This window comes from Gymnoscopelus microlampas (genome assembly GCF_963454915.1).
Source record: "Gymnoscopelus microlampas genome assembly, chromosome: 8".
NCBI classification, from domain to species: Eukaryota; Metazoa; Chordata; class Actinopteri; order Myctophiformes; family Myctophidae; genus Gymnoscopelus; species Gymnoscopelus microlampas.
In genome coordinates this window covers 38,768,568-38,789,381 of record NC_139945.1, presented here as the reverse complement: position 1 = coordinate 38,789,381, position 20,814 = coordinate 38,768,568, and the positions used below count along the sequence as shown (strand labels likewise).

The following is a 20,814-nucleotide window of genomic DNA, read 5'->3' as shown; positions in this document are numbered from 1 at the left end:
GCGTGCGTGTGTGTGCGTGCATGCGTGTGTGTGCGTGCATGCGTGTGTGCGTGGCGGGTGTGCGTGCCTGCATGCATGCGCATGTTTGTGTGCAAGAATATCTTTAACACCTGTCATAATTCTGAGTGCCTCACACACCGTAAATCACTGTCACCTCATGGACCACTGCCTAGTCTTGCACGTGGATCTGTCATATGGCATTTGGGATATGTGTGTGTGTGTGTGTGTGTGTGTGTGTGTGTGTGTGTGTGTGTGTGTGTGTGTGTGTGTGTGTGCGCGTGTGCGTGTGCGTGCTCGTGCGTGCGTGTGTGTGTGTGTGTGCGCGCGTCTGCTATGAGAATATCTTCATATCTGTTGGTACTCCTCACCCTTGAGCATAAAACATGAGACTCATTGTACGAATGTGTACAAGCATTTACTTGAGGTCACAGCACATACTTACACTCTGTAACATCGTTCATCACACGTCACACATACACACAAGCACACACGTGGTCTAGTATTTTTGTTAAGCGTGTTAAAATGACCTTCATTTGACCTCACATATCATATTCTAACGCATATGTTCTGTTGAACATGTAGTCCAGGCTTTTATACAAAGGAATGTATTAAAGTGTAATGACCACCATAAGAATGTTGAAATATTGTCAGTCACAGTCTTCATTATTTGGAGACTCAATAAATTAAAGAATAGCAGCAGAAAATTGCCAATCATTGGTATTCATCAGTTTTGGATTCCAGTGCTTCAAATCCAAGAGCTCTAGAGAAGATAGAGAGGATTTCTATAATAGTTGGTGTATTGTTATATTCCGTTCAAATACACACATACAGTACAGAGGCATCATACAAAACACACAATTGTAAGTGCATAAACATGCATACAGTATAAATACATACAGTACACATACTGTATACCCACGCTCGCTTTCTCTCTCGCACACATGCAGGCACGCACGCACGCACGCACACACACACATACACACGCACAGACATTGCAAGGCTGTTGTGTGGGAAAGGTCCAGTAAGTAGTGTCCATTCTGGGTGGTGGCTAACCACAGTGTTGTCAGAGTAGTCATGGAGTGTGGTAGGTACAGAGAAGACTGCTGATGGTATGTGACGCTGGAATGCTTCTGTCGTTCTCCATGTGGTCTCAGCAGAACAGCCAGAAAGGCTGGCCTCCTCTCTCATTTTGCTGATCGGTTTAGTTGCATTTTAATCATTCAATCTGAATTGGCTTTTATTTAGTTTTTGACAACATGAATCTGATGTTTTGTTTTATATGTGACTGCTCCTAGACTTTTTGTTCAGCCTAACCAGCACTTAATTGACATCAGACATATGCATTTGTTACGGAACGGTGGTTACCAGATTATAGCAAAAGACAGCTAATATAAATACATATGTGCAGAGAGAGAGATGTTGCAGCATTCTTTTATGTGGCCAGAGTTTCTGAAAGTTGGTTAGCTTATGCGAGTTTTCATACTGTTCAGCTGTCTGCAGTTCAAGTTAGGGACTTCTCAGAGGCAAAATCATACTAGAAGCTGAAAGTTGTACTGGGATGTGGAGTGAAAAACCATCTTCATAAAATATTGTCCAACCTGTCCATCTGCACCAAGGCTGGTCAGGTTTGCATAATGTATGAGCCATTAGTAGATAGAAATAGAGGCCTACTGTGCACATTCTATCACCAATAAAAAGGCCATACTGTATAAATAGACTTACAGACTGGTCTGGCCTTCTGCACTTTGTACTGACATAAGTACATGACCATTGTAAGCATATGGTATGAACCATTTGCAGATATAATGTATCATTGTGCAATCTATCACCAGTAACATTGGCATATAGATATGTTGTACAGAGTGTTAACAGTAATATGGTTCAATATGTACATTGTACACATAGGCAAACATGTATGGGTGGATATAGACAGTAGTAGTAGTAGTGTAATGTACAATCTATCACCAGTAAATTGGGCATCTAGTAGATATATATGTACAGAGTAGCAATAGTGATGTCTATCCAAAAGTACAGTCAAGTCTGCAGTGAATGAAGTGAGCACTATACTGTACTGTACAATCTATCAGCAGTTAACAGCAGTGAGTCAGCAAGACCTAAGCAGGCCTCTGATTATTTTATACATCCCAGTAGTCCATGCCAGAGTCCTGCAACGGGCGGGGCACCCGCGGATATCCGGCGGATATCCGACGGGTACCCGCGTTTGACGGGTGAAAACGGGTGAAAAATATACTTTTATAACTTCACAGGTACGGGCAGTACTGAACTAAACGCGGGTGGGTTACATTTTATTGTGAAAATCAGAGAGCACTGTTTCCGCCCAAACAACGTCACTTGTGTAACTTAACACAGCACAATGGCATGGAGCACACTGGTCAGTTATCTTAACTCACAAAAACACATTGAACATCCGGTTAAACCTTCAAATTAAAACCATCTGACAATGTAAACAAAGACACACGCGTACTGCGTATATGCGCGTTCGCGCTCCTCCATTCTTCACTTGATTTCTGAACGAACCTGACCACTGAGGTCAACACACTTTTAAATTGAGTGACTGTCTCTATTTACATTTTACTCTGCATGTGATCACGGGTAAACGGGCGGACAACGGGTCCATTATTTGACGGGCCGGGTCTGGTTTGTATTTTGAAATAATCACGGGTGACGGGTCGGTCTACGGATCTGATTATTGACGGGCGGGGCGGGCGGGGGTTCTCAAAATTGGACCCGTGGAGGACTCTGGTCCATGCCAGTGCCAGTGTCTAAATAAATCAAAAACGGACAAAACAAAAAGAAAGATAAGAAGAAATACCATCCTCTCTATAGGCAAAAAATCCAATTCAGTAAAGAAATTACTTTTGGTTCACCAGTCTGCTCATGTTCCCTTCTGATTTTTGTCTTGTAAAGCAGAATTCTTGGTTACATTTATTATAATAGATAGTGATTAGTCTGATGAAAAATTTGGGAGGAGAAATCCTCCTTCGTTCCCTTTCAATAACCTGGAGCTGCCATGCATGAGCACACACAGCTCACCAGGTCTACTCCTGTCCCATGTTGTGTGGAAATATCACGCCCTGTCTCCTGTTATCCTATCACAGTACACCCCATCTAGTGCATAGCCATCTGCATACCTCTCAGCCCTCTTGCATGATTTTGCATCCAGCCACCTGCTGCACTTTTTAAACCACTTTCAATATAGCGTCCTATACTGTATATTGTCATTATGGAAGTTTTTCTAAAATGTTCAAAGATTTTCAATTGTTTTTCCAACATAATGAAAATAGCACATCTAAGCCTCTCCGACGTACTACTACTACTACTAAGGCTTACAGTAAGTGGTTAAATTGCTGAGGCATGTTACAGAACATTTGCTGTGTTTGGTTTTCATGCAAAAGACTTCCCTTCTAGGCACACTGTAGAATAAAATGCACTATGTTATATTGTACATTGACAGTTCTGTTGTACTGTGACAGTTCTGTTCCTAGAGACACAGTAGTAAGAGTGAGTGACAGTTAGTGATTTTTTTGTCTAACAAATTATTTCTTGCGCGTGTGTGTGTGTGTGTGTGTGTGTGTGTGTGTGTGTGTGTGTGTGTGTGTGTGTGTGTGTGTGTGTGTGTGTCTGTGTGTGTGTGTCTGTGTGTGTGTGTGTGTGTGTGTGTGTGTGTGTGTGTGTGTGTGTGTGTGTGTGTGTGTGTGTGTGTGTGTGTGTGTGTGTGTGTGTGTGGTCATCATCATCTCATCAGATGGATGAGATGATTGCAGATATCCGGGAGGTCTTCATTAGTAACCTTTATGATTTGACTTGGATGGACGCAGAGACAAAGAAAGCAGCTGAAGAGAAGGTTTGGCTCATCGTTTAGTTTTTTATAGAGGATACAATTACACATTTAGCAGTAATATCAGCCGTCTGTTCTGTTCTGTTCTGTTCTGTTCTTCATTTTATTATATTATATTCTTGTCTAGTCTAGGCTATTCTCCGTAATTCACAACAGTGAACAGACATGATGATAATGGGACTGATGTTATATTCATGACACCAGTTTTTTTTTACAATACCCCTCTCCCGTCTCTGTAGGCACGGGCTATCCGCGAGCGGATTGGCTACTCTGAAAACATCATGAATGAACAATACCTGAACAACGAGTACAAAGATGTGAGTGAGGACATGATCTTGAGATTGGGCTCATACGCACAAGACAGAATATAGATTAGGTGGATTGTTATTGCAGATCATTTGTGTGAAAATGTCTCACTGGTTGCCAGATTGCGTGCCATGACTTTTCCAGTGAATGAATGACCTGTGGCTGATTGTGCTCAGTGTGGCTAACCTTCCTGTTTATATTTCCGTTGGCCGTGTGTTGGTGTTAGCTCAACTACAGTGCAGAGGAGTACTTTGAAAACATCCTCCAAAACCTGGACTATGTGCAGAAGAAACGCCTGAGGAAACTGAGAGTCAAAGTCAACAAGGAAGAGTAAGGTCCTTCTCAACTGTGGTTTTCTGCTCGTTTGGAGAACTAGATCATTCCGTGTATTTGATTAAACTCGCAACACTGAGCAGATAACGTAGGTGGACCAATAACTGCTCATGTTATCACAGTTCAATAAGTGGTGATATCCAGGATTCATTGCACTTTAATGCTGGATTCAATACAGTGGATTCACCTCCTCCTACACACACTCTCACAAACACACACACACGCACGCACGCACGCACACACACACACACACACACACACACACACACGTCAGCCTCCCAGCCTTCAGTACAACAGCAAATATAGGTGTGCAGACTAATCTTCACATCTCTCATGAAATTCTCGTGTTGTGTTGTGTGCTATATATTCCCCTGCCTTGCTCATCCCTCTTTCCATTTTCACACTCACAGGTGGGTTACCGGAGCTGCTATCGTCAATGCCTTCTACTCATCCAGCAAGAACCAAATAGGTAATTCACATAATGGGTGGACATGCATTCATGCCACCCAGACAAACACCTACACAAGCACATGCATATATACACCTGCACGTCACATGCAGACGCACATCTATCATCATTGCTGTCTTATACGTCATTACGTGAGATTACAGTTCAAAAAAGCTGTTTGCATAGGATTCAGCCAGCTATAGTGCAGTGGTTCTCAACCTGTGGTTTGGGACCCCCAGGGGGGTCTCCACATGATTTCATACCAAAAAAAGTAATCAACAAAACTGGTCAAACATTGACCAAATTGTCAAATACATAAGAAAGAGGCAAAACATTATAGCAAAGCAACAAAATAGCAGATCTACAAGCTCACAACGCCTCGAGGCGAGTTTGTAGATCAGCTATTATCACAATATTTATCTGTGGGTTGCGAGGCGCCGTGAGTTTGTAGATCAGCTATTTTCACAATATTTATCTGTGGAACCGAGTCAAACAAAATGTAATGCCTCAACTGGGGGGTCACAGCCTGAAAAGGTTGAGAGCCACTGAGCTATTAGTGCACAGAACATTATGCTCCTTGTGCGTGTGAGGACTCCTGATCACCGTCTTTTCTCGTCTGCGCTTGGTTTCCTGTCTCTCTACACTTACCTATCTGCAGTGCGGGAAAGTAACTAATTTACTCAAGTACCATATTTTAGTACAATTGAGAGGTACTTTTACTTGATCTGATTATTTCAATTTATTCCATACTTTATGCTTTTTCTACTCAATTACATCTCAGGAGCAAATATTGTACACTTTACTCCACTACATTTATTTCACAGCTTTACTAGTTACTTGGCAGATGTAGATTATTAATAAGAACCATACATTAACTGATAAATGATGAGTATTATTACCAGCAGCACATAAAGTAATTAAAATTAGCCCTACCATTACCAGCTGCAACATCACAAAGTGATGACTACTCCTAATTACAATCCAATATCGTGAAATGGGCCATTCTGCCTAATGAGTATAGTTTGCCAATACATTTGTAGTTTTACTAAAATAAAAATTTGAATACAGTTTTTTTTAAGCAAATACTTTTTACACTGCCTGGCTGAAATAAAAGATTAATATGGCCAAAATATAAAAAAAAACAACTAAGGTTTCCTCCTTCATGTCAGTTTTCCCAGCAGGGATCCTTCAGCCTCCCTTTTTCAGCAAGGGCCAATCTAAATCTCTCAACTATGGCGGCATTGGCATGGTGATTGGTCATGAGATAACACACGGCTTTGATGATAACGGTGAGTGTCTCCCACACTGTTTCTCCCCGATGCAGCTCTGAGGGATTGCATTCCGTTTCATGATGAACCAATGCTAATGCGGTTTCACTTGCTTACTAGGTCGCAACTATGACAAGGATGGAGACCTGAAGGACTGGTGGACACCAGGATCCACTCAGAGGTTCCTGGAGCTGTCTAAATGTATGGTGGACCAATATGGCAACTACTCCTGGGAATTGGCCAATGGACTTCATGTAGGTCCCCATTGATTTATTTTTTTTACACATTCTGATTTGCTGGTGTGTACAGCACATAGTTCTGCTTCTCAGTCCATTTATTTATTTTATTTGTCGGTTTTCTTGTCACACTTTCCATTTATTTATTTTCCTATTTTCTTTTTCTTTTCTCTCCAATTTTGCTGGCTCATCTCTCCTCTTCATCGTGCTTCCTCTTCATTTGTGTTTCCACATAAAAACGTCCCTCTTTGTCTCTCCTTTGACCTAATACTTTGAACAATAATAATGGGGCTTTTATCCACCGGGCAAAAAAAGATTGCTTTTAGCCCTCAGACTATACTTTTACTAGAAATCATCAATGTTTTTCTGAAATATACAGTAGCATACGATTTGCAGTCATTCTCTCTCTCTTGTTCTCTCATTTTAGTTAAATGGGAACAACACACTGGGAGAGAACATTGCTGACAATGGAGGGATACGGCAAGCTTATCAGGTAAAGACCCTCACATCAGTGGTGTGTAATTGACACATGCTATTGTTTAAATGAACGTCACATCAATTTGACAGCTCAATAATTGTTATTGTATTTGTTCCGGATTTGGAAAAGAATACATCAATATAGTAATTACAGTGCTATTAACTCATTCACTGACAGACTTATTTCTGGCTGTGTTTTCCCACTGCCAGGGATTTAGTGTTTTTTATAACTTAAAAAATGTCACTTTTTTTTCTTTCATTTCATTATGATCGCAAGTCCAATCGTTTCTAACCACACCAGCGATACGTGCACGCCGCTCAGACAACAAACATTCCGATCGGGGCGGAGTGTCTGTCCACCAGCCCAGTGTAAAAACACCATGTTTTGCCATGTGAACGGTACGGCTCACTTACTTTTTCACCTCGCCACAGACTTCGCTAAATCCCTTATGATCGTGTGTTCAACTTTTTGTAGACACACAGGGTAGTTGTGTGAGTGGCCCAGAGAAGAAATCAATCGGTGACATTCCATTTTGCAGTAGTAGCAGTTTCTAAACAGCGTTTGTAAACAGCGTTCCACGGCGGAGAAACACAAAGGCGAGAAAATGCCATTTTAGAGGGGGACTTAAACAGGAAGCAGGCGAAAACGAAAATCTTCGAGTGACGTCAACATCTTAAACCGTCTTTGTTTTGGTGAGTAGTGAATGTGTATATATATTTTTTTTGTAGAGACGAGAGGCTGCGCTTCCGGGGGCGTGCGGGCAAGGGCTGAAAAGTAACATAGCGTTAAAGAGAACTCCTTCTAATGCTATGGACCAGAGCTATGTCAGCAGCTAGTCTCACATAGTACTAGGCCTAAGCATCATATTTCATGTGCAAGCAGGCCAAATACCTCAATTCTTGACAAATTCTTTTAATTGGTCAATGAGAACTATGCATTTTTTAAATGTATAATCGCAGAACAATCATATCATGTCACTTGTCACAGGAGAGTGTAATGTCATAGGAGAGTGTAAAACAGCCTAAAATGCAGGACAAACGTCAAGAGCAGGTTCAGAAGTGATTATTAACACCAAAACAGGGAACGCAATGAGCTCTAGGAGCACACAAAATAATACACTGGGAGTACGAGCAATACACAAAGAAAAGGCTAGGAAGAAACAGGAGCCAAACAGAACACATGTAACAATGTTTAAGAACTGTCAGGGAATTTCAGGAACTTAGGGTTAATATACACACAGGGATAACCAGACTTCATTTAGACACTTCAGCTCAGGAATAACCAGTACGATTTATTAACCATTACCATATATTGCATATATAACTGATAAAGTTAATTATTTAACTCTAAGATTAGATGGAAAAAGATGGTTTGGTACTAAGACCCCCCCAATACCCGTCCAGTCAACACCCCAAGAAATGAGAGTCAGACACCGGTACGTCCAAAAATGATCAGTCTGTATTGCTCGAGTGCACACACGGAGACAGTACAAGTTACGGACAAGAATAATAATCACACACACTAATGATTCAATAACAGGCAATAGTATTTATACACAAGTTGGAGTCCGGACATCAGATACAAGGTGGATCCTAACGATTGGTTAAGACCCTCAGACGTCAGATCATATCTGATGAGCTGTCAGGCATCAGGGTGTCATCATAATAAGTTGTTGTTCATCTTAGGGTGTCCTTGTGTACAATTCTCGGTTCCATAAACAAGTTGTTCCTTTGATATCATAGGACATGTGGCAGGTTTATCTGTGACAGGGTGACAGCTGACAGAGTAAATTAGTGACGATGTCGGGTCAAACAGAGATATCGGTCATCGTACAGAGATACAGGTCATTAGGACATTAAACACACCATTTGTCATTAAAGCGCAAAGCGTTGACAAGACAAGTTTTACTGATTTGGAAACATATGGAGCCGGCACCAGATAACAACTATGGAGCCAGCTACATGGCCTTGGAAGGGAGAATATAGTAGAGTTACAAAAGGCATGTTTAAAAGACTGAAGTACAGGCCCAAAAAGACATCACTATATTAAAAGACTGGTTAGATTGATATTTCTAGATCATATCAATCTGGTCCACAAAACATATCTATCAATAACCATTACAGCAATATTAACCATTTGCTGCAATCATATTGCATTCAGATTTGGCGGTGTGACTCTGCTCATGTGATATTACAAATTACCTGCGCAAACAGGACAACAGATCTGAAATCACAAACGCCCCAGAGCAGAGCATAAATTACAGTTTTACATACACATAACATTGAACCTTCAATGCATAATTAAACTACCACATATCATAGTACAATCCATAGAACCACAGTACAATTCACATAATCACCCTATATCAATATGAACTAAATGCCACAGGGAGGAGGCCGGGGAGGTGGAGGGAATTTGAAAACCAACAGCTGTACAACCAGCTGAGACAGCGAAGCACGTAGAACAGAGAACAGAGGCTTAAATGAACCGCTGTGGGAATGAGGGCGTGAGTGAGTTTGCCTGTAGCGAACTTACTGACTTGTGGACTTACTGTACTTACTGACTTGTGGAAGTATGAATGAATTAGCTTGATAGCAAATGAAGGGGGGGGGGGGGTCTGGGGAGAGTGAACGTAGCAACCTCCTGCCATCCATGCCTACAGTACATGAACTATCGCTACACTGAATACAGGTGAACACAAAGGGTAACAATAACCACAGGATTGGCAAGGGGGCTAACAGGACACAGGTGAACAACATTGCTAATGACAAGATTGGTGAGACAAGACAGGTAACTGTTAACCAAGGAAAACAGTTCAAGTCCTGGTGAAATGTTTTTTTTTATCATTTTATTTTGAGGTTTCAGTCTGCAAACCAATCAGAAGGTCCCATCCCTTCAGGCTATGGAACGGTGGAATCACTGCAGCCGTGGCCACAAAGGGCTAGTGCTTGTAGCCTGCAGGCTCACGCTGCCCAAGTAAAGGGGGACAGACAGTGTGAAGCATGTTTGTTACTACCGTGCTTATTTCTAAACTATAATGTTTTCAGATGCATATTTTAGTGTGCTGATTAAGTTTAAAATGAGTAATACACCGTCTGGATGTCATCTTGAATGAGATTCAAAGCAGAGTAGCTCTGTAATAAAAATCAGGTATATTTGGAGGAACATGCGATATGGGAATCAAACAGGTGAATGAAATTAAGATGAATTTATATGAATTCTATCTATGTCATCATGCAGTACGTTGGACTGTACAGGAAGTAATTAAGATTGGCCTATTAGGGACTTTTGAAATAAAAATACGCTAATGGATTTTCTTCAATTGTTTTGGCATCTATTGTTAGTGGGTCCCAGGCTGAGTCGGGTACCACAGTAACAAGATTGATTTTTGTTCAATGTCTCACTGGTCTCTGAAAAACACAGTATAAACAGGCACAGGAATGAGACATGAATCGTTCACTTGTGTTCCTAATTTTCCTCTCAATTTATTCACAATACAATATCAAATATCACAATAAATCAAAATTTCCCTGTACTGCAACAATGTCTCTCTTTGTGTCAGAGTCCATAGCACCTTCAAGGTGAGCATGAAATGTGTGTGTGTAGGTCTTGTTCTTTTCCAGGTAAAGTAAGTATATATGTGTGTGTGTGTGTGTGTGTGTGTGTGTGTGTGTGTGTGTGTGTGTGTGTGTGTGTGTGTGTGTGTGTGTGTGTGTGTGTGTGTGTGTGTGTGTGTGTGTGTGTGTGTGTGTGTGTGTTCCAGGTAGGTATGGCATGTATGTGTGTGGTTGAATATGTGTTGAATATGTGTTGGTGGGTTACAGGTGAGTATCTGTATATCTGTTGTGTGTAAGCTGCTGTCCCTTAAAATACATTTGCAGATTTCCACTTTCAACATTTACAAAATATAACCATTTGGCTTCAATACTCCCATTAAACCTCATAGTCATCAGATCACAATGAAATACATTCAAAGGCCATCTCTCAGTATTTGTACTGGTCCCATATAGCTACCATCAAATAGTGCAATTAGTTCAACATCAAGTTGCATCTGACATACAATCAAGGATCAGTATCTATTCAACATAAAGCCACATTCTTTAGCTTAAAGCCATCTTAAGTAGTTCACTGTTGTCTTTTCAAAACATCTGACACATCATCTCACAGGGAATATCAATTAAGTGGAGCATATTCAAAATACACTCAAACACAATAAATGCACTTTTGCCATAAAGCCATTAATCAATAATAATGGTAAGGTACCCAAAATACTTCGAAAACATAAAGAGAGTATCAATAGAAAAGTATTATAAATGCAAAATATCTGTTCAGCACCTCAGCTTCAGGTAATGAAATAAAACAAAGTTAGCTGTAGATCATTCTTAGAAAACCCTTCACCAATCATGTATCTGTCAAGTGTTCAGGTAACTAACATTGGAAATGTCGTGGATCAATGTAAACAAACATGTTACTGTGTTCAGTACACAACGAGGCAAACGCCATCTTCAAAGGGATAACACGAGGGAGACGCCATTATGCACTCAATCAGCGCGTCAATTTGCGGACTTAAACAAAAACATTAAACCTTAGGAGTTAAGTTAATATGGTCTTCATGGTGTACTGACCTGAAAAACACAGTATAAACAGGCACAGGAATGAGACATGAACCGTTCACTTGTGTTCCTAATTTTCCTCTGAAGGAAAGGGGTGAGGCACCCAGCCCTTAAAGGGGACCCTTAGGCAACACCTGCTGCACACACAAAGGTTCCGCTTCTCATCCCAAGTGACCTACAGTGAATTACTACTGACATTATTCTGGTTGGTGACCATAGGAATAATACAAATAATAAAAGTACTGGACAATACTTTACATAATAAGTGCATACACTTTTTCAAAAAAAATAAAAGTTACTTCACAAGTTGCTTCACAATTTTGAGGGTATCACACAAGGTATGTCCATATTATGACTACGCTATGCTCTAAAAGTGTAACAAACTAATTTAACTCTAGGACATCACTGCAAAATAATTTAAACAAGTGCAAAGTAAAGCCCTAAGAAACAAGGATGACCCATTTCTTCAAATGAAAGAAACAACTGTTAAACTAAAACACTATACAGTAACTAACGATATGTGTCCCACCAATCCCAATGATTCTGTCCCTCCGGCATATGGGATGTACCAGGACTAGCCAATTGTGAACCTGCAAGTTTGTACAAGCCGATGTTAGATTAATCATATTTATAAATGTGACAACATATGTAACCCCAAATCCCAAATTACAGTCTTAAAGGGTAAGACCACTTTGGTAGAGGTTTGGGTTGTGTAGTTAGTTACCTTGCCATGATGTAACTCCAAAGGTGGGCAAGAAATCAAAAATAATTACTCCATTGATTATAAATTGATAATTCAAAATATGCTCCTCATTGACTTACATTGTACGGTAAAACAGCTCTCAAAGTCAGTCTTTTAGCACATAAATTAACCCAAACATAGCTGATTCAGACAATATAGAGCATCACCAAACCCAGTACTGTTTGTTTTTTTAATAAAAATGTCAACTTCCTGTTGATTTTACTATTTGAAGATCTGGATCCGGATCCGCCGATCCAGTCCGGGTTTTCTACTTATTAAAAATGGCAAAATCAACAGGAAGTTGACATTTTTATAAAAAAAAAAAAACAGTACTGGGTTTGGTGATGTTCTATATTGTCTGAATCAACTTTGTTTGCGTTCGTTTTTGTCCTAAAAGAGTGACTTTGAGAGCTGTTTTACAGTACAATGTAAGTCAATGAGGAGCATATTTTGAATTGTCAATTTCTAATCAATGGAGCAATTATTTTTTATTTCTTGTCCACCTTTGGAGTTACATCATGGCAAGGTAACTACACAACCCAAACCTCTACCAATGACTGTGCACATTCAACTCTGCCTGAGCTGTCTTTAGTCAGCATTTAGACCATCTTGACAAAGTTGAGAGTGCCAACGAGGTAAAACTATTAAAGTGTTATATTTTGCAGTCCTTAGAACAACAGAACATTCCTAGCATGTGGAAAGAATCTAATGTGATGCCAGTGGCAAAGGTTATGTCTCCAAAATTACTGAATGATCACCCTATTGCCCTTATATGTCCTTTGTTATGAGGACATTTGAACTTATTGTGAAACCTGACATTTTACACCGTATGAAATGTTGGACCCCTTACAGTTTGCATACACGTCAATGAGGAGAGTGGAGGACATTGCAGATACCCCGTTAAATGAGGCACCTTGAGAGAAACAAGAACCATGCACGTTTGCTTTTTTATGGAACTGCTTAATTGTATTCAGCCTCAAGTTCTTGCACACAGACTCTTATCTAATTTTGAGGGTTAATGGAACCCTGTCCAGTAAACTCTCCCACTCTTCCACTGGATCCCTTCAGGGCTAGGGGCTTTCACCACTTTCATTTGCTCAATCATGCATCAAGATTTGTCCATGCCAATGACTCTGTAATCGGAGCAAGATCATGGCCCAGCCCAGTCCTTGATTAATTTGTTGACAGGTGTGACCAGTCTTTCCTCCAAATAAATATGGCTAAGACCAAAGAAATGTGTATTGATTTTCGAAGGAGCTGTCCCCTTACCCCTGCTCCATGTGTGATTAATTGTGAGCCTGTGGTAGCAGTGCAGTAGTATAAGCATTTGGCCATTATCCTAGACAAGAAGCTTTTCTTTGATGCAAATACAAATCTTATATGTAAAAAAGGCAAATGATGTTCTTTTTAAGGAAGTTGCAAAATGTTATTGTGGACATGACACTGATGACACTGAAGGTTTTATTCTTGTTTTATTCAGTCTGTCTCCTCTTCTAGTATCATTTACTCTTATTCCAGTTGCACAAAGTCTGTTTACACAACAACAACAAAAAACATCCAAAACATCTCTATGCTCTCTTGCACACTGCCTAATTTGGCATCCGAAGAGTGGGTGTGCCGGTGTGCCATTTTGTCAGTCGAACTCAGTTTGATTCCTGTGTTTTTTCCAATAAGTTTGTGTTTTAATTTAACCCCAGAGCAGAGCGCACTGATAGTGGAGACGCACTGCTGTTTTGCAAAATAAAGGAGAGCCGTGACACCACGTTTATGAGAGATAGATAGCCTGGGGCTGTCATCATATGAACGTTTATGGAGTGACTTATTAATGCGTAAACATTAATGGAGGCTGGTGTGTGGTGGGGTGGTTTGGTTACCTATAGCTCCGATCTCCTGCTGCCAATGAAGATCACTTGCGCTGGCTGGGCACAGACCGCATTCGAGCGTCGGGTTTATATAAAACGAGTTCCAAATAACTCCAGAAAGACGTAGCATACTGTAGGCTACCCAAGTTGGGAGACTTCATTCTCATGTCATAAAAATATTCCAGCGCAGCAGTCCCCAAAACCCTCTCGCATATGTATGCGCTCATCTTAACACATAGCCAGTAAAGCACTGTTTAAATGGCTGAATGATTAAGCATCTAACTTGTAATATTGTAAATATGTTATATTGTTTTTAATTGCTCGACTTTAATTGCTTGTACACGTGAAAATATCCTACCAATTTTATTTGACACATCGTCGATGTATGCCTTTACAAAAATGTATTAGTTTCAGAGATTTACATTTTGGGAATGAATACATATGTTTAGATGCATGTCAGATGGTCAGACAATAATGCTCCGCAGGTCTACGATGGAACAAACTGGTGTAGACAAATCCTACATGCCCTCAGACCAGACATGAGATATGAGCGGGCCGTACGCTCAAGTCAAAGTCACGATAGAATGATAAATGCTGACAATTGCGGTGATCTCGCCGTACGCCCATTATTTGTTCAGCGCAACTTCTCTGGCAGTGTGAATTGACATTTGCCTGTCAGACGTAAGTTCGGTTCGGGCAATCATACCGGAACCGAACTGTTCTGGTGGATATTACAGCTAGTCTCCCTAAAGATAACACTAACACAGGTTGTCCTTTGTTCCATTTGCTATTGCAACAAATTATAACCCTGGATGCCATCGCATCTCTCTTTCTTTTTCCCCATGATTCATTGTTACAGTGTGGCAGATATGGATCTTGTACAATGTTTTGTGTGATATTGTATATATTTGTGTTGCACTGTCTGTAAAGCAAATTGCCCCTCAGTGAGCAAAGTGTCCCTCGGTGAAGATTTGCACTCTTCTGAGCACACCTTTAGCTGTTCCTATTTTGAGGAGATGATGGGTGCTGGCAAATACGATACCAAGTTCCCTCAAATTATGGGAAAATAATTAGAAAAATAAAATATGATGTGCCCAGCTCAGACAAGCATTTGAAAATGTTTTTTTTAATGTATAATGGCATGTACAGTACCTACAGTACAGTAGTTTTGTTATTTGACGAAACAACCAAACTACTTAGTTAGATTTTAAATATTGCGGAAATAAAATGCCAACTTTTAAGAACTAAAACTACGTATGTTGTTTGTTGATGCAGGCCTACAAGAACTATGTGGACAAGAATGGAAAGGAGCATCAACTGCCTGGCATTGAACTCTCCCATGATCAACTCTTCTTTCTCAACTTCGCTCAGGTAGTGGGGTGGTTGGATGGATAGATGGACGGATGGATGGGTGGATGGCTGCTAGATAGATAGATAGATACAGTATGTAGATACAGTAGATGATGCTGTAGATGGACAAATGAACGAATGAATGAAAATAATGAATAGACAGGTGGATGGATGGATAGATAGATACAGCAGATTATGCTGTAGATGGACAAATAAATGAATGAATGAAAGCATGAATAGACGGATGGATGGATGGATGATGAAAAGATGGATGGATGGACAAATGAACAGCCTGACAGATGGATTATAGATGATAGGTAGATGGATGCCAGAAGCATCAGTGGATGAATGGATGAAAGCAGTGCAGCATTAAGCAGTAATGTGCCTCAATCTCTGTCTCTTCCAGGTTTGGTGTGGAACACATCGGCCGGAACAAGCTGTAAACTCCATCAAAGTGGATGTACACAGTCCAGGAATGTTCAGGTAGGTTCAAGCAACTTCTACTTCTGCGTCAATCAGTTTTATGCACATTTTGAGAAAAGAGCATCTACAGTGTTTATAGACATTCTTATACCTTGAATGAAGTACTATGCCCAATTTCATTTTTGGGCATAGTCTTTCTGGAACAAACATTTGACCATAGCCTATCTAATCCCTCCGTTTGGGGTTCAGGGTATTGGGTTCCCTCCAGAACTTTCCAGAGTTCGCCAAAGCATTCAGCTGCAAGGAGAAGAGCCACATGGTCCCTGACAATGTTTGCCGGGTCTGGTGATCCATGTCCCTCCGAGACGGGGGTTTGGTGCAGACTGGGGTGCTCCCAAGGACTGCCAAGGACTTCCCCTCTGTTGGAGCACTAGTCTGGGCTAGGGACGGGTATGCTCCCCCCTTAGCTCTCTCCTGGATGGACCACGGCTGGTAGACTGGCACAGCAGTTCACACTTCCTCAAACGATAGTGGACTGCACCTTTTATGAATAGTCAGAGTACTGTGTCTCTGTGACTCACTGAAACTGTACTTCATTCAGTCAGCCTCATTACAGTATGCTGTTCCCCCACTGGATACCATCTGTCCTGGTCATTGACCATTTTAAGTTTTTATATATCCCATCTGTCTTTTCTTTCAGTATTTGTTTTTTCTGTCATCCAAATGTTTTGTTTTTGGAGGCTTCAGTCAAGATAGGAATAGTTCATGAGACAAGCAGTTATGCGTGTGTGTGTGTGTGTGTGTGTGTGTGTGTGTGTGTGTGTGTGTGTGTGTGTGTGTGTGTGTGTGTGTGTGTGTGTGTGTGTGTGTGTGTGTAGGACTGGACCATGGTACTATATTTGGGCCTGAACTGTACTTCACCTTTCATGTATTCTAGTTGGTTTTGGCCTTAATCTACCGGACCATCTCTTGACATAGCCTACATATGAATGTGCTCTAGGTGTATTAATTGACTGTAATGTAACAGTTATATTAGCTAAATTATTTCTATATTTGTTGCATATTTAAGGAAATCAGATTTATTTTACTGAATAGGCCAATACGTATAACTAGAACAACATAATTATTCTATATTTAATGTTACAACATCATTGTAGTTTTAGTTTGTGACAACAGTTTAAGACCAAAAGAACGGTCTAAAATGAAACCAAAATGAAGTTTTTGCATCAGGAATCATAAAGCTGACAATCGACATCAAACATGTATCCCTTTTTTCACTCTCACTGTATATTCTGTCTATGTTGCAATGTTTGTTTCTATGTCAATATGATCACTGCACAATGTCAAGCAAATGTGTATGCCTTACATGATCTGCAGTAATGTGTGTGTGTGTGTGTGTGTGTGTGTGTGTGTGTGTGTGTGTGTGTGTGTGTGTGTGTGTGTGTGTGTGTGTGTGTGTGTGTGTGTGTGTGTGTTTGCGTGTGCGCGTGTGTGTATGTGTGTGTGTGTGTGTGTGTGTGTGTGTGTGTGTGTGTGTGTGTGTGTGTGTGTGTGTGTGTGTGTGTGTGTGTGTGTGTGTGTGTGTGTGCGTGCGTGCGTGCGTGCGTGTGTGTGTGTGAAGAGAGAGAGTGAGAGGGATGTTTTAAACATGCACAGTTTGCAGGAGAGTAGAAATGGTAAGGAAGGTGTTAAGTGTTAAAAATGGTGTTCATCCTTTCTCAGTTATCTCATGTTCACCTTGGTTTATTCACATAAACTGTACTGATGATTCACCTCTTATCTCTGGATTCTCCCCATCCCCAAGAGCCAAATGATACATGAACGATAATTGCTAAGGACTCTAAAGAATGTTTAACTGTGGTCTGAGTCCTTCCTTTGCAAACCTTCCAAAGTGCATGTACTTTTCTCAACGCAATTTGAAGGTAGTTTGCATCAAGTCAGTGGATCTCAAGCAAGGATTTGTGTTGCTCTATTTCATATTTTAAAATGTAACTGATGCTGTGATTACAAGCACTTGGCTGATAAGGCATTAATTGTGTGAAATGTTGTGTATGTCTTTATTATGTAAATCGATATAGCGAGTAATGTGTCATGATCAAGCATCTGGCTGCATACACTTGCCACATCTGTTTTAATGTACTACGCTGTCATTTCACTCTGTCTTCACTCAAAGGCTTCTCTGTCTCCTTTAATTCTCTCCCTTTTCCTATCTCTTCCTCCTCTCTCTCTCTCTCTCTCTCTCTCTCTCTCTCCCTTTCAAAACACACTCCACCTGTAGAGGAACAGACAGATATACCTCAGTTGCCTGTATTTAGATACTTTGTAATAATGATACTGATAACAAGCATCTTGAGGAGCAATTTTTTTGCTTTCAAAATAAATCTTTAAAGAAAATACTGTGTCCGCTCTAGGGTTATTGGGGGTGTTGTTTTGTTGTGTTCTCACACATGCGTGTGTGCGTGTGTTTGTGCGTGTTGTGTGTGTGCGTGATGACTACCACATTTATTTGAGAAGAATTCAAGAAATCGTTTTAAACTTAATTGGGTCACTTCTGTGTCTACAAAGATGTAGCTTGCTTGGGACAGAGAGAGTCTGCACGTGTCGTGTATTAAAACTGGAGGGACGATTTAGAAATCAAGTCAATGGCAAATACATTCTGAGAGATGTAGAACATATCTGTGTTGTGATAAATACCGCGAATGGAGTTGGTTATACATATCTTGATAAAGATCAACTCCCCGTCCCCGTCATCTACAAAATACATCCAAAAATAGGTATTTGCCAAGTAGGCTACATTTGCATAGATATAATTTGTCCATTTCCTCATCCTAGCTATAGGAGAAGTGGTCAGTATTAGTACAGGGGCAAAGGGGTTAAAAGTGTCTTGCCCGGGTACACTTCAACACGTAGACTGGGCGAGCCAATGGGTCGAGCCAGCAACTCTCTACCCACTCAGCAACAACCAAATTAAAACAATATTTACTGTATGGCCCCTTGCTCTCTTTAGTGTATGCCACTGGCAGGGTGCTGTAGGTTCACATCACCCACTATCCTGGCAACTCACATGCAGCGTGTCACAGCGTCCTTGTCATTAGCACCTGTGGTGTAGCTTGTGCCACAGCTAACATTACAGCCCATCAGCATGTTCCTGGGAAGCTGAACTGTCTTGAGTGTTTGTGCAAGGGAAATATACAGTAGGACCTCCGTTTTTACTTTGACGTCTCTGTCTATGGAGGAACTTTGAGACTGTCAGAGCAGAGGCACCTCCTCTGAATTAGATTTGAGTCGCACTGCTAGGAGTGGGAAAGGCAAGGTGACAATCCTATATTAAAAGTGGCTAATGGGAGGGCCGGCGGACCCATATGACTTAGACATAACCATATATAGAGGACCGAGGACGGCCGGCGGCCTGTCACTATGACTCTACAGACATAACCCTGTCATATGAGCATATTATACTGATGACAACAGAGATCCCCATATATGGGCATATCGGTCAGATTGGTGGTGCGAGGTAGGTGTGAGGGCCGCGTAGCAAAATCAGTCTTCAAAAAATCTTTAAAAAATACACCTTTTCAATTGGCATTGACTTTCTCTTGCTTTTGCTCCAACACAAAGTAGTTTTTCTCCTCTCTTGCACTCTTGTCATTATCCTACTCAGTTTTCCTCCATGTGCCCTTTATATGACCCTGACAGTGGGTCCAGTGGTATGTGTGTTTGTGTGGGGGGGCATACAACCTTTGGAATTCCTTGTCAGTATTTGTGTGACAGCCCTTGGTGGTTTACACATCACATGGTTTATAAGAGGGTACACACACACACACACACACACACACACACACACACACACACACACACACACACACACACACACACACACACACACACACTGTTAATTGCATAAACATAAGTTCCAAGTCATTCTCACATATTCAAACGCGTTCACACATGCATGTGTGAGAGTGTGCGTGTGTGTATGTGTGTGTGCGTGCGTGTGTGCAATTGCAAAATGTACACTGAAGTGAAGTGATGATGTTGAGAAATTACTGTGGGCACTTATTATAGATTGCACACTTCATCGAAAAGGAGTAACACTTACATTGGAGTGCACATAGATAACTGACAGTAAAGCGTTGATACAGTAAGTAGCCCTATTTTTCTCTCTTGAGGGTGAACTATCCAACTGAACCACACATCTCTAAAATAGTTTAAATCGCTGGTAGAAAGGCAAATCCATAAGCATTTTGGAAAGGAAAGTACATTTTCTACTTTTATTTCATTACATTTTTCTATGTTCAAATGAAAATGATTTGCTTGAATAAAAGCTTACAATGTAAATAAATAAATCAAATGTCTGTTGTATATTGTGGTGGTTGCTATGCCAAACAAAACTTGGTAAAAACCCCAGGCCACAGCAGGCCTTTTTTCAACACCCATGCATTGTTTATTTGTGGATTCAGATGCAATAACTTTGTCGAAACTTACTGGTCCTCCTCTTAAAGTCCACCGACACATGCAAAGTAAATATTTAGGAGACAAGTAACATGCAGGGGTTGAAAGGGTCAACCATTACATTGGAGAAACAGTTTGATAAGTAAACTGAGAGCAGAGAGATACTGACACAGCAAGCTATTTATGGTTTTATGATGGCATAATGACTCAAATTGTAAACACAGCAATGTTTGCTAAGGTAACGACTGCATCCATTTCATAAACAGTTTGGCAAAAACATTTGTATGACATTACAGCATTATCCTAATGACTATCATTACCTTACCATGTGTCTGAAAATGACATATTCTCTCTGTTAATTTTAGCAGTGCTAAACTGCCAAACTCCTACCCTGTTTTGACACAGCAGCTGAGCTATGCCAGAAAAATAGAGTGTATGTTATTC

At 40.7% G+C, this 20,814-nt stretch overlaps 1 protein-coding gene across 3 annotated transcripts in view; it reads left to right on the top strand.

The window, feature by feature from the left end:
• LOC311049839 (neprilysin-like) overlaps positions 1-18,300 on the top strand; it is a 101,862-nt gene extending 83,562 nt beyond the window's left edge. For all 3 annotated transcript variants that reach the window (XM_084063721.1, XM_084063720.1, XM_084063719.1), the window contains exons 14-23: positions 3,767-3,865; positions 4,099-4,176; positions 4,392-4,495; positions 4,909-4,967; positions 6,116-6,235; positions 6,335-6,468; positions 6,878-6,943; positions 15,421-15,516; positions 15,902-15,978; positions 16,168-18,300. In XM_084063721.1, the coding sequence (XP_083919847.1) occupies positions 3,767-3,865; positions 4,099-4,176; positions 4,392-4,495; positions 4,909-4,967; positions 6,116-6,235; positions 6,335-6,468; positions 6,878-6,943; positions 15,421-15,516; positions 15,902-15,978; positions 16,168-16,267 (933 nt within the window). In that variant the 3' untranslated portion in view covers positions 16,268-18,300. The remainder of the gene's footprint in view (positions 1-3,766; positions 3,866-4,098; positions 4,177-4,391; positions 4,496-4,908; positions 4,968-6,115; positions 6,236-6,334; positions 6,469-6,877; positions 6,944-15,420; positions 15,517-15,901; positions 15,979-16,167) is intronic.
• Positions 18,301-20,814: the final 2,514 nt, after the last annotated feature.